The sequence below is a fragment of the Phalacrocorax aristotelis genome, chromosome 5 (genome assembly GCF_949628215.1).
Source record: "Phalacrocorax aristotelis chromosome 5, bGulAri2.1, whole genome shotgun sequence".
NCBI lineage: Eukaryota > Metazoa > Chordata > Aves > Suliformes > Phalacrocoracidae > Phalacrocorax > Phalacrocorax aristotelis.
Genome location: NC_134280.1, coordinates 47,635,653 through 47,648,341, shown reverse-complemented (window position 1 = coordinate 47,648,341; position 12,689 = coordinate 47,635,653). Strand labels below are relative to the sequence as shown.

Sequence of the window (12,689 nt, the reverse complement as noted above, 5' to 3'; positions counted from 1 at the left end):
TGGTTTTCTTATGCAAAGCCTTCATTTTAGCTTTCAGCATGCAAGGTATACACCATTCCTAAACCAATAAGCCAAATCCAGAGAATGGGTATAAACAGAAAGGAAAAGGGTGTACATTTCCTATTGGTAAATAAGTCTGAGTTTAAATTAATGTAAACTGGTTCCTCTACGGGGTATCTAATTGTCATGCAAATTACAGTAACTTACATTCTCCTCTGATTTGGCTGACTGTTCTTTCTATGTTTTTAAATCAAAATCCTCAGGCTTCTTCCTGTAAGTTTTTCTGTTAACATAATTTTGATTTCATTTCGCACATAGGGATACAGGTCTGATTATAGGTATTATAGAAACCTAAAGATATTTCATATTTATGTTTAGGAGTACCAGAACAACTGAACTGGAACCAACTAGCTTTGATATAAAGACGGATTTTCTTATTGACAGTAACAAATAACAAAAAGAACAGAACAAACTTTTCGGCTTTGTCTAATAAATTCAGTGATAACTGGAGCTGCTTGCAAAACTTTTCCTGGCATTTTGAAATGTATCTTGCAATATAATAGAGATAATTGAAAACACCATTAGAAGGAACGATCTTAATTTTGCATTAAAAGTCAAACACCCTTGTTTGCCAGTATGCTGCTTACATAAACTAAAATGAAAACTATGTTATTCTTCAGTAATGATCCAAAATGGTCTAATTGTTCTCTTTAAAAGGATTGTATTTTGGACCATCACAGCAGAATATCATAAGAATTTTAACAAACTTTTGATGTTTAAAGCCACACTAAAAATGAGCTATATCCAAGTACAGAAAAAAACCAATATTTTATTTATAATCTTAGTTTAGTGTTTGAACTACAAATTCTGGTTCTAGAATTGTTTAAAAGTTCATGGGTCTTGTAGGTTTTCACAAGTAAATTAATTTCTTGGGTTTTTTTTTTTTTACTTTTCCATTTTTTCACAGAGTGTTGCTTTTGGTAAATACAGAGCAAAACATTACATGGAAAAAAGTTTTGCTTGTTTGTTTTTCTCTCTTGTAAAGTTGCGGTTATTATTCCATTTCCTATTGAATAATTTCAAAAAGGGCATGAGAAAAGAAAAGAAAAAAAAGAGAAAAAGTGACAAAATAGACCGAATCTCACAGCTAGAATTCACCATAAAAATTCCCAAAGTGTAACAGAATTCTTACAAAATTTCCTAGGCTAGTTCTTTCAGGGAATCAAGATCTCCTATGAAAAGTATGGAAAATGGGAATTGGGGCAGACTGGGGAGGAAAAAGGGAACAAGGAGGGTAAATAAGTGCAGCAAAAACAGGTTCTGAGGAATACACATAATTTTGTCTGCTTTAGATCACAATAGAATTTTTAATAAATAAATTTCTTTTTCTTTGTAAAGACACTTTTTTGAAACAGTAGATTTAGCCCAGTCATTTGTGTCATTTGTTTTATAAACCATCTTTTGTTGTCCCCACCCCCACCCCATAATGTCATGTTTTAGATTTGAGTCTCTTGTACATTGTCTTTTGAGTTCATTCGGATCAATAACGGTTCATGCACCGAACTGTGTATTGAATTTATTGTGTTGACTGTTGTTGTGTGGTTGAAAGGAGACTTATAAGAGTTATAGTGATTTAGGTGCTCATGCTCTATTGCTGGCATGGGCAAGTGACTCTCTATGGGCGTGTCACCTGTAAGCTCGTCATCCACATTAATGATCTCTACAGTCCGTGTTGGAGCATGATGGTTCTGCCGGTGATGCTGTTTCCTCATTTTGTAGAAAATTACCAGCATCACAGCAGCCATGAGAGTGATAGCCACAAAACAACCAATTATAATTTTTGTTGTCTTCATAACCTCATCTATTCCTGGGATCCCGTTGTTTGCATCTGTCACAGGAATGGTGAATGTTTTTTCTGTTGATCTTGTGCTCTGTGGAGTGAATGAGGTTGTCATGTTAGTGGTCTCCCAGCTGGTAACTGGTGTGGGCCCAACCTGCTCTGTGGTCTGTGCCTCATCCTGAGAAGGTTCCACAGTCTCTACTGTGACAGTTGAAAAGTATGTGTAACCAGGGTTATCCAGAGCAGTCACATTCAGTGTGGCAGAAGCTGTAGTATTCCCAACAGAGTTACTCACCATGCATGTATACAAACCTGTGTCTTGCACTGTTACCTTTGTAAAATTTAATGTGCCATCACTGAGCACAGCAATCCGAACTCTGTACGCCCCATGTGTCATAACAGATCCATTTGGAGTAATCCAAGATACAGAGGTCAGGGAGGTTGATGCCCGGCATTTCATCTCTGCAGCCATGCCTTCTGTGACGTTGAGGTCTGCTGGTGGCTCCACTATGACTGGAGCATAACATGTGAAGTAATTCAGGTCCAGCTCACCAATGTACCTTCCTTTTAAACTGGGAGGTGTGTGGCAACGGGCGCAGCACGCAGTATTGGAGGGTGCCTTGTCTTTAATCCACCAGCTGAGCCAAAGGATATCACAGTTGCAGTTCCAAGGATTGTGATGCAAGTGGATCCTTTCTAGGCGGAGTGGTGTGAACAGGTCATGAGGCAGCAGTGTTAGATTGTTATGTGCCAGATTGATCTCTACAAGTGACTGAAGGTTATCGAAAGCATTCCTTTCTATCACTTGAATCTGGGACTGTATCATCCACAATTTCTGAAGATGCATTAACCCTTGGAAAGAACCTGGCCGGATGGCAGTCAGGTGATTCCCAGAAAGATCTAACTCATCCAGTTTTACAAGTGGGGTGAGGTTAGGAATCTCTCGAAGATTGCACATGGCAAGGTTCAAATACCTCAAGTTAGACAGACCCTCAAAGGCACCTTCTGAGATGTATGAAAGCCTTTTCAGTTCCCCCAAATCCAGCCTCCGGAGAGAAGGGATTCTGTTAAAAGCATAAGAAGGGATGCTCTCAATAGGGTTGTTTCTCAACCACAGTTCCTTCAGTTTTGACAGGTATACAAAAGCCCCATTTGGGATAGTGGTCAGACGATTGTCAAAGAGTTCCAAAGTGTTGAGATTGGCCAGACCATTGAAAGCCCCTATTTCAATTGTTCTGATGTGATTCCTGCTGAGCTGCAGGATTTCTAGGTGCCTCAGGTGCTTGAAGCTATTAACTTTAATGATTTGGATCTGGTTCTCATGGAGATTGAGTAACCGGGTGTTGGTGGAGATGCCGTCTGGCACGTCTCTCAGATTTTTCCGTACACAAATCACTTTACTGAACTGGTTGCTGCAGGAGCAGACAGAAGGGCAAGTTTGAGCCCTCACTAGACCAGCCACCACAAGAAGCTGAAGAGCCAGCAGCACCACAAGCAGGGGGTCAAATAGGGCCCTGTTAAACCTAGGACCTATCATTATCTGCTGTGGATGTAAGGTCATCTTGTTCAACATTCATAATTTATTTGGTGTTGGTCTCTCTGGAGTTTGAATAGCCTGAAAGAAAGAAGGGAGAAGAACATTAAATTAATCTCAAATATTTAAGTGTGCTCTCTAAACAAAGACTTCCCAAGTCGTTCCAGTCAACTCCACCAATTTCATGAAACTCTGTAGTGAGAATAGCTATAGAAATTCTAGTATTTTGTTTCCTATGTTCATATCCAGCTATGTATGTAAGCTGTAATTGGCAATGAGACAAGAAAAAGCCAGGCACCAGCTTTTCCTGCTCATTCCAATGTATAACTCATGTAGCTGGATGGCAGATAACAAGTTCAACCACAGTGGATACCTAAAAGAGATGTTCTTACTGAGGGTTAGAGTTAAGAAGTGACAAGGGCCTCAAAAGGCAAAAATGAGTAAGATAGGAATCATTAGAATATTCAAGGTGTTAACCTTCTTGACACATTATAAGACAATACAACAGATAATATGAAGAGCAAGTGAGGACTCCTGTTTTGTACAGGTGAAAATCTTTGTCCATACAAATGTGATTCCTGCATCAGAGTTAAACTAGAATTAAAGCTTTTAATACTGGATGTAGCAGGTCATGGCAAGATCTTGCCTATTTCACAATAAAAGAAAAAAATACAAAAGAAACACGCTGAGCATCAATTCTTCCCTACCGGTAAACTGCATCATCCAATTTCATTATATTTCCTCCTCAATTCTTTTTTTTGGCACCAGCAGCAGAGAAAAAGCCATTAGCAAATGTGTGCTGAACACAGAAATAAGAACAGCCATTTAAATGTTGAAAAATATCTCTGTAGCTTCAGGGTTGGCAGTTTCATTGGCACCTCTGAAAAAAATCCTACAGATCTTAGTGTAAGGGGGGAAAAGACCTTTACACTACAAATTATCATTACCGTTTTAAGAATTTCAGTGCTCATTCATTTATGGTAGTTCTTAAAGCCCCCAGCCCTCAGTGCATTTTCAATCTGCTGCGCAAGTGCAAGGTCCCTCTGCTGTAGTAATTAATGAAGTTTCCTATAAATCAGCCAAAAGTGAAGACTTATAAATTACAGTAAGCCTAAAGCATATTTATAACCTAAAGCACCCAGTTGCATAATACATTCATTTAGTACAACAAAATGCTATAAGGCAACAGTTTTCCACTCCAGGCCCTGAATTTTTTTGTTTTGTGTAAAAAAAAGCTATATTTCTTAAAATAAATAAATAAAAACAAAAAACAACCAACAGGAAAAAATATATTGACTTGCATCTCACAGAAATTCATTTAATGAAATACTTTTTTTCTAATTATATATTCAGACAATGTGTTTTTGAGAATTCATCTCTGCATTTTAAAAAAATTTGTTATAATTGTTCAGAGCTAGCAAATATTCTCATCTCACTTTTAATAATTTACTGCAGAGAAAGCCAATATAATGGTTAAAAACCTGTGAATGAGAATTGGAAAGTCTGAGCTGAATCTGTTTGATCTGCTTTGTGATATTTATAAAACATCATTCTTGTTATGAAAGATTCATGAAACTAATGTGTTTTGCAACCTTGAGCAAGTCACCCAACTTCTCTCTCTGTGGCTTACACTTCTGTCATCTGACTCTGGAGAACCCTGTGGCTATAGTGTTAGATGATACTGCTGTCATGTCTCCATTCCTTCCCTCTGCCAACAACTGTACTTTGGAACATTGGCTTCATGGGTTTAGGATAACATAGTAGGCTAGATGAAGGGTAGTTGCTGTACACATCTTCCTTTTTACTGCAGGCTGACAAGGTCACTTATCTCTTCAGAGGTGTTAAACACAATATGTGGAGAAATACTCTCAAACTAATCACTAAAGTTCAAGATCTCTTACATCAAAAATCCAAAAGATAGTAAAGCTATCTGCAACAAGGGGGTGAAAAGGACCTAGCTCCCATCTTTCTTACACTGCCATAAAGAAGAATCTGCCCATTGTGGTCAAAAGAATTATATCAATGAGTCTAATATAAATTTCAGGCTCCTTAGTTAAGATCTGTGATCCATGAATTTTGCTGTGCAGTAGTAATTAACCACCTTTTCACCTTCTATGGTAGTTAATGTGAATGTATTAGCATTTTTGTTTGTCACTAGCTGTGTTTTTTTATTCAGTGGATTTGTCTTTTCTTTCCTTTCTTGTTTTTTAAATTCTTCTAAAACTTGTCCCCTAGGGACTTGGACTGAATAACGAATTCCATTAACAAGTAATGAAACAGTTACAGAAACACACCAAACTGATTATTTTACCATTTCACTGGTGCAATGTTATTGTCTTCACTGGAACCGAGATGAGAACTCAGCCCACTACAGCTTCAGAGCTGCCAGTTATCTTTGTATGGCTGGTGTGGCACTGGGAGCACATGTGGCTTGTAGAGATACAGGAATGTGCTGTGTTCTATCTCAGACCCATTCACTATTAAAGGTCAGCTTTGCAGGATGCCATACATTTTCTCTACCTTTCTTTTTGCTACTTTCCGTTCTAATTCCTGTATCCCGGATACCCCAGAGGACCAGGAAAACTATGGGATTTGTAGAACAAGGAAGTATAGGAAAAATAAGAAAAGTTGTGAGAGAGCAATTGCCCTCAACAACAGCCAGTGTGGGCATAAACTGCCTTCAGCTGTTTCTCTACCAGCCTCCATAAAGCTGAGGATGCCAAACCATGATGGAAGCACTGCAAGGCACTTTCCTCCTGTCCCCACTTCTTGTACCTGATGGTACCTCCCACCATCCCCTTCACCTACTACTTTATCCAGCAAATCTTCCTTTTTACATAACTATACATATGCTCCATGGGTAAAAAAAAAAAAGATAAAAACATTTTCCCTGAATACAGGACTTCATTATAACAAATAAATTATCCAGTTATGAGACAGATTAGCAAAAATTGTTGAGCCCAAACCAAAATATTTCCCTGTCTTAGTTGCAAAAAGATTTTTGAAAGAAATGGCTTTGTTTCATCTTCTTAAAATAAATTCCCTATATTCCTCCCATTTTTGGTTATTGACTCAAACAATTAATCAGTCACACAGAACAGCTCTTTCCTTGTGCTGAAGGCCAAAATTGCCTGTGGCTTTTATGTTTACTTCTTCCCCCAGTCTTCCTGTGCTAGGGAAGACCCAATCAAACATATGCCTCAGAACTACCACCTATCAAAGACCCTCAGGGAATTCTGCAAAATACAAATCTGTTTCTACTTCAAATACAAGCTTGGTCACTGACTACTTATGGGCTGCTGTGAGTGTATAATTTTGAAGACAGGATCTCCATTTTGTGAGATGTGGATGGAAAGTTCTAGATAAGTTTTCATATGTGTTGGTGTGTTTGATTTTTCTGTGTCTAAGCTGTATCTTGTTTAATATGTAAATACAGATCTATATTGCCATTCCTCTGAAACTCTTTCTGGGAGGCAGTGAGAGCAAATTTTAGCTTTTGTAGCCACCGTTTGATTTAACTTTGGATTTATTTACATTACTAAAGTTTTTTCCCTCTTCTTTGGTAATGCAGGAAGAAAAATGCAGTATTTAGCATAAGACCACACTAAGTGGGCTTGGTGCTGCTAAAGTACAGGGGAGCTGACAATTCAAAAAAGCCAGCATGACCAGCAGAAAATATACTAGGCAATGGCTTGCAAGACTTCACTTCCCACTGGTGAGCTTTGTGAGAGTCTAACATACTGCAGTGAGATTCTTAGCGGCAGTAGGAATGTACTAAAAAGGTCCTTTCTTTTATACTGGTTTTCCACAACTCAGAGCCTAAGTATTCAGGAAGTCTTGGTGCAGTCATTTCACATCAAGGTAATTTTAAATCACAAACACCCTGAAAATATCCTGGAAAAAATTAGCCAGCACAAAAACACAGTGGAAAATTCACTTAAATCCTTGAAGAACATTATGGAAATATTTTAATGGGCTTTATATAAAGACCCATCAGGAACTCGGTACTGGAGTAATTTGCTATTCAATATCTGTCTGTTATGCTAGAGACGCATGAAGGTTTAGCTTTATAAATCCACACATGGAACACAGACCATCAACCAGCTTCTTTAGTCTTTGTTGACAACTCTTTGTCTTCTAAGCTATATTTTTCCCCCGTCATTTTTCTAGTACCAAAATATAAACTTTATGGTCAATTCAATAACATTAGTGCCCTCTGCTGTATAGATTGAAAATGTGGTTTAAATTGCTAAGAATTTCCTTACTGCACAGTCAGTTCCCCAGACACTGTACAATTATCAAATATGTTTCCAAACACGACCTTAAGTCTGTCTATGGCATTGCTCTAATTACCAAAGCATATATCATCTGTCATTTTAGTACAGAGATATATATTCTCTTCATGACCATGGAGACATACATATACATATATGGAGAGTTATTTGTTTTGTTTTCTATTTCCCCAGAACTCAAAAAAGCTTTTTTCAAATTGACATTTGACATGCATGTTCTCCTTGCTATAGCTTATCTGATACTTACTTAGTCTCGATGTACTTCATATTTTCCTTTGAGCAAATAGCATTGCCCTCTTAAGATCCAATGCCAAAGACAAAGCAAGGAATGACAAAGCTAATCTACCTCTGCAGATATGCACAGTGCAGCTTTCCTTAGGGACAGCTTGAAGGATGCAGTCGTTATGCTACTGAAAGGTAACTTTGCCAAATGTGTATGCAGAGATGTCTTCCTTATGGCCATTGTAATGGAACCCACGAGTGGTTTTTCTATTTTTTTGTAATTAGGTCTTAGGCCTGACGTGCTTTGATCTCTCTTTGTTATTTTACCAGGAGGAATTGACTACACTTACTCTGATGTCTGAAGGATTTTCCTGTAATGGTGGGCTTTGATTACAAAAGAGAACTTCTACACCATTCCCAAAGATCTGCCTAATGAGGTATGGCAGGTGGCAAAGATATTTTCCCAAGCTCCAGTGACCCTTAGCTGGATCACTGGCAGTTTAGTTGCTGTTGGCAACTCATACTTAGCTTTCTCTCTAGTCTCTGGGTCGATGAATAACTCAGCAGTGTCTCAGCAGTGGAGCAGTGCAGTGCAAAGGCCATGGCTTTATCCCAATATATGGTTTATGATACAACATGATATAACACACTTCAGTTGGTGCTGTACATCTCCCATTAAAATATCAGATGTGATGCTATATGTCACTGCATTGAAAATATAGGCAGAATCTATCAGATATCGGGTGATAAAACTATCACAGTAAAATTAAATCATCACAAGTACATCACAGATAAATCTCAACTAAAGCAGTTAAATCATCACAACTTTTCCTCAGCCAAAAATTCAGCATGAGGATCATTCAGATAACTTTTTACATCTTTTTTCAAGTTGACAAATATGTGGGTGCATTCAGAAAACACATCTTTGCTTCACTTTATATGATACAGTTATGTATGCTGTACATCACACCCCTTTAAAGAGGTTTTTGAGAGAAAAACCCTTTGCAAAGATGTCTGCATTTTTCAGTAAACAAGCCACTCTATAGTTGCAAATTAAATGGCAGATTTCCAAACATATGAAGAGGAGCTAGGTGCATCAAGCAGCTAACTATGCCAGGAAGTCTCTTCCAGTAGTATCAGCACCGGCGAATTTTTGTATAGAACAGAGCATGAAGTATGGCAATAAAAATAGGTCTAAATCCCAGAATGACCTTATGCAGAAGTGACTCTTCTGACTCTCTTTTCAGGAACTCTGAATGCTCTCAGGGCCTGAGACTGATCCCGTTTTGGCAGCAATGCCAGCAGAGGAAGCCAAGGGAATTTCGGTGTAGATACCAGGAGACAATCTGCTTTAGCTCCACAAAATACTGAAACACATGATCGTAAGCCCTGTTCCCAGAACAGAGACTCAGCTGTGGGCGGGGAGCTCCACTGGGGTCAGAAATTCTCTACCAACATCTGCTCTGCAAATGCTCCTGCAGTCTCAGATGCATGTCCCCATATGGCTGAGAAGGGTTAGGCTGTTGGAACCACATTGCTAGGGATTCACTCACCATACCCTTCTGCTCCCCTCCCTGCCTTTTCTGTCCTGAAATTCCTTTCCACCTGGCTGAACCCCTGAGGACTAGAGCTTTCAATTCAAGAGAAGTACAAACACTTTGCATGCTGTTCCCTGTTCATATACAGTACAATGACACCATTCTTTTTCTCCATTGAATGTCTTTGCCACCAATAAAGGAACACATGCTATCTTCTTAATAAAGCATTACAATAATCATCATGCAAAATCAGTAAACTGGGTTATAGTAGATCTCATATCTTTCTCTTCCTAATCTTATTTTTTTATTTTTCTCATGGATTGGTTCCTGTCTGAGGTGTTCGGGTATTTTTAAACAGACTGTTTTACAGCGAAAACCCATCACCGCAACTACATAGCTGTTTATCTTTTCCTCCAAATAATTTTCTTCCTTTTCACTGCTCTAGGACTTTAAAAGTCTTAGTTTAGGGAGCCATTGAAATAATGCTTAAAGTCCCAGGAGATTTCAAAGCCCAGCAGCTTTTATCTATTTGGTTTTTATTTTATTTTTAGTTAAATACAGTGGAGGCCAAGGAGGGCTAGATAGGCAGCCCTGCAATGCAAACTGATTACTCATGAGACCAGATAAATCAAAACATTCACAATGCAAATTATTCTCCTCTTTGCGCGTTTCACTGCTTCACTCTGGGACATAGTCGGGATTTTCTATGGCTCCTTAAAGCATGTAAGTGTAGGAGGCAGAGTAGATATTGCTGTAAAACAGATACTTCCTGGTTCTCTTCTGCAACCCTTTTAAGACCCAGCTGAATCACTAAGACACTGACCTGAAAGACCTAAATGTGATTGGACACATTCAATCCTACTGAATCACCATTGATTTCAGGGGAGTTCAATCAAGGATGAGTTTGATCCAGTCTGCCTTTTTCTTCTTTTCTTTCATTTTGTTATACAGAAAACAGCTTTATTTCACACCCCTCATTTTCCAGCATGTTTCCTGTCTCATGTCTTTCTAAGGTTTAAAATTTTCTCATTAACAGAAATGAACATGAAATAAACATTTTAAAAATGAGAATTCTAGTATGCATCGGTCCAGTCAAAAATATTTGCCTTTGAGCTGGAAATGAAGAGATTTCACAGTGTTTTAAACTAAATCAGTGTGGTATATCCCTTTATTTATAAATATTCTTTTAATCCCAAGCTTCATTTGCACTTTGCATGCTCAGTACAACTTGTAACATTTGCTAATTTTATAGGAAAATCATAGGAAACATCAGACAATACGTAATGGATATTTCTTTAGGACATACTTATTTTTATTAAGAGGAATTATTTGGCTTCTTTAATGACCTTTCCCTGGATGTCACCCAAAGGGTGAAGAGGGCTAAACAGTCCTAATTTCTCTGTTCAGACTGCTCACAGTGGTATGAATGAGTGATCTATGAACTATTCATTATGAACTAACTTAAATTCTTTCACAAAAGCCAACACAATAGAGCTTAGTACTAGTCCACTCAGAAACATTTTAGAAATGTAATTGGAATTAACTTTTAAAGTGGGTTAATTATATTGCATTAAATCTTTGTGTGGACACTCTTATTTAGAATTTAATTTAAGCTAAATTAAATCAAGGCCACTGTAATTTCAATTAAGAGTGTCCATAAAAGAATGTAATGTAGTTTAGCTAGTCCCTTTTCAGAGTTAATTTGGATTCATTTTCTTGAGACCCCATGTAAACATTAGGAACTTTCGTTCTGTATTGACTTGAGCTCGATTCAAACCAATTACGTAAAGGTAAAAAGGGTTTCTACCTCATTACTGATCCCCTGGGTTATTCAAGTCCCATTTTGCTCTTCTCACTTCACTAATTCAGTTGATAAAACACAGTTTCTCTGAACCTTTTTTGTTTGTTTCATTTTCTATATTTTTCTGGACAGATATTTATGTAAGGGGAAACAGGCAACTGTACAGAAGAAATTTTACAATAGCTATGATAACAAAATTATCTTAATTACAATAAAATGTCACTATATGTCATGTGCCAACAATGATATAAGGGGAAGTCATACAAGCACCTTCAGGATTTCACTGTCTTATGTCAGAAGTACCTCAGTGAGCAACAATTAAGCACAGTATATCTATAACTGTTGAAAGGATGCTTTCTTAATCCCTTTTTGGTTTATTATCAAATCAAAATTACAGATGCCCATTCACAAGGCATCCATGAACCACAACAAAATTAGTATAAAAACAATCCTTAATAAAAAATTGTATGATGTTCTAAAGCACTGCTCCAAAACAATGCAATTTTCATTCCTTTCATACTGGGTGAAAGACTGTGGTATTTCTTTGTTATTCTGAAAGACTGTAGTATTTATTTGTTTTTAGCAGACTAGTGGTGATTTAAGACAGCATCTATTTAAAGGTACTACAGTGATACTTCATTTCAAAAAAACTAGTTTTGGACTGGTAGAATATTATAAATTTTTTTACGTTGAAGCATTAAATTGTATAAATTTACATCCCTTTCAACAATGTATTACAGGATTTCAAACCAGCAGGCAAAAATATGCAGGTTAAGTATATGAAACATTAAAATGTTCTGTCTTTTAAAAGATGCAAAGGGAAAAAAGTGCAAGGCTGACAGAATCTAAGTTATTAGCCCCAATTCCTTCCAAAATTTTTTCCCTGCTCATAAACTATAAAAAAAGATGTAGGAAATGTCAGATTAGAACACCACATAGTCTAAAAATGCATGTGCAAATGTAGCCAGTGCAAAGAAAAGCACCCAAAAAAATTTGGCAATTAGAGTATATATTTGCCCTTAAGAAATTTTCATTCTAATCTTAGAAAACTGGAACTTAGTTTTTAAAGCCCCAAACATCCTTTCCTAAATTACAATATCTGCATTTGTCTACTGAATGTGCTAACACTGAATATTCTTGGTACCCATACAAATCGTCCTTTGAGTCTTGCTGAGCCATTGACCTCAGTATAAACTAGAAGACAGAAATATTTTACTTTGATGAACATATAATGCAGTTGTAGATCAGTAGCAGTTTCTGTGCTTTGGCAACAGAGATGATTTGGTAAAATTTGAAGTCATTTAGAAAGATTTTAAGATTATTTTGAGATTAGCAAGTCAGAGGATTGTCCATTTCAGTGGCATAAAAAAATCATGTTTGTGCTGTAACAAATGCGGTTTTTCCAAATGCATTTTGTACTATGTAAAACAGAGGTGACTGAGGGATGAAAGGGAATTTTATT

General features: G+C 37.3%; 1 protein-coding gene across 2 annotated transcripts in view; it reads right to left on the bottom strand.

Moving 5' to 3' along the window:
- Positions 1-545: 545 nt before the first annotated feature.
- LRRC4C (leucine rich repeat containing 4C) overlaps positions 546-12,689 on the bottom strand; it is a 101,460-nt gene continuing 89,316 nt past the window's right edge. Inside the window, exon 2 of one of the 2 annotated variants that reach the window (XM_075094318.1) lies at positions 546-3,455. In XM_075094318.1, coding sequence (XP_074950419.1) covers positions 1,497-3,413 — 1,917 coding nt within the window. In that variant the 5' untranslated portion in view covers positions 3,414-3,455 and the 3' untranslated portion in view covers positions 546-1,496. The remainder of the gene's footprint in view (positions 3,456-12,689) is intronic. The other variant, XM_075094317.1, reaches the window with a different exon arrangement.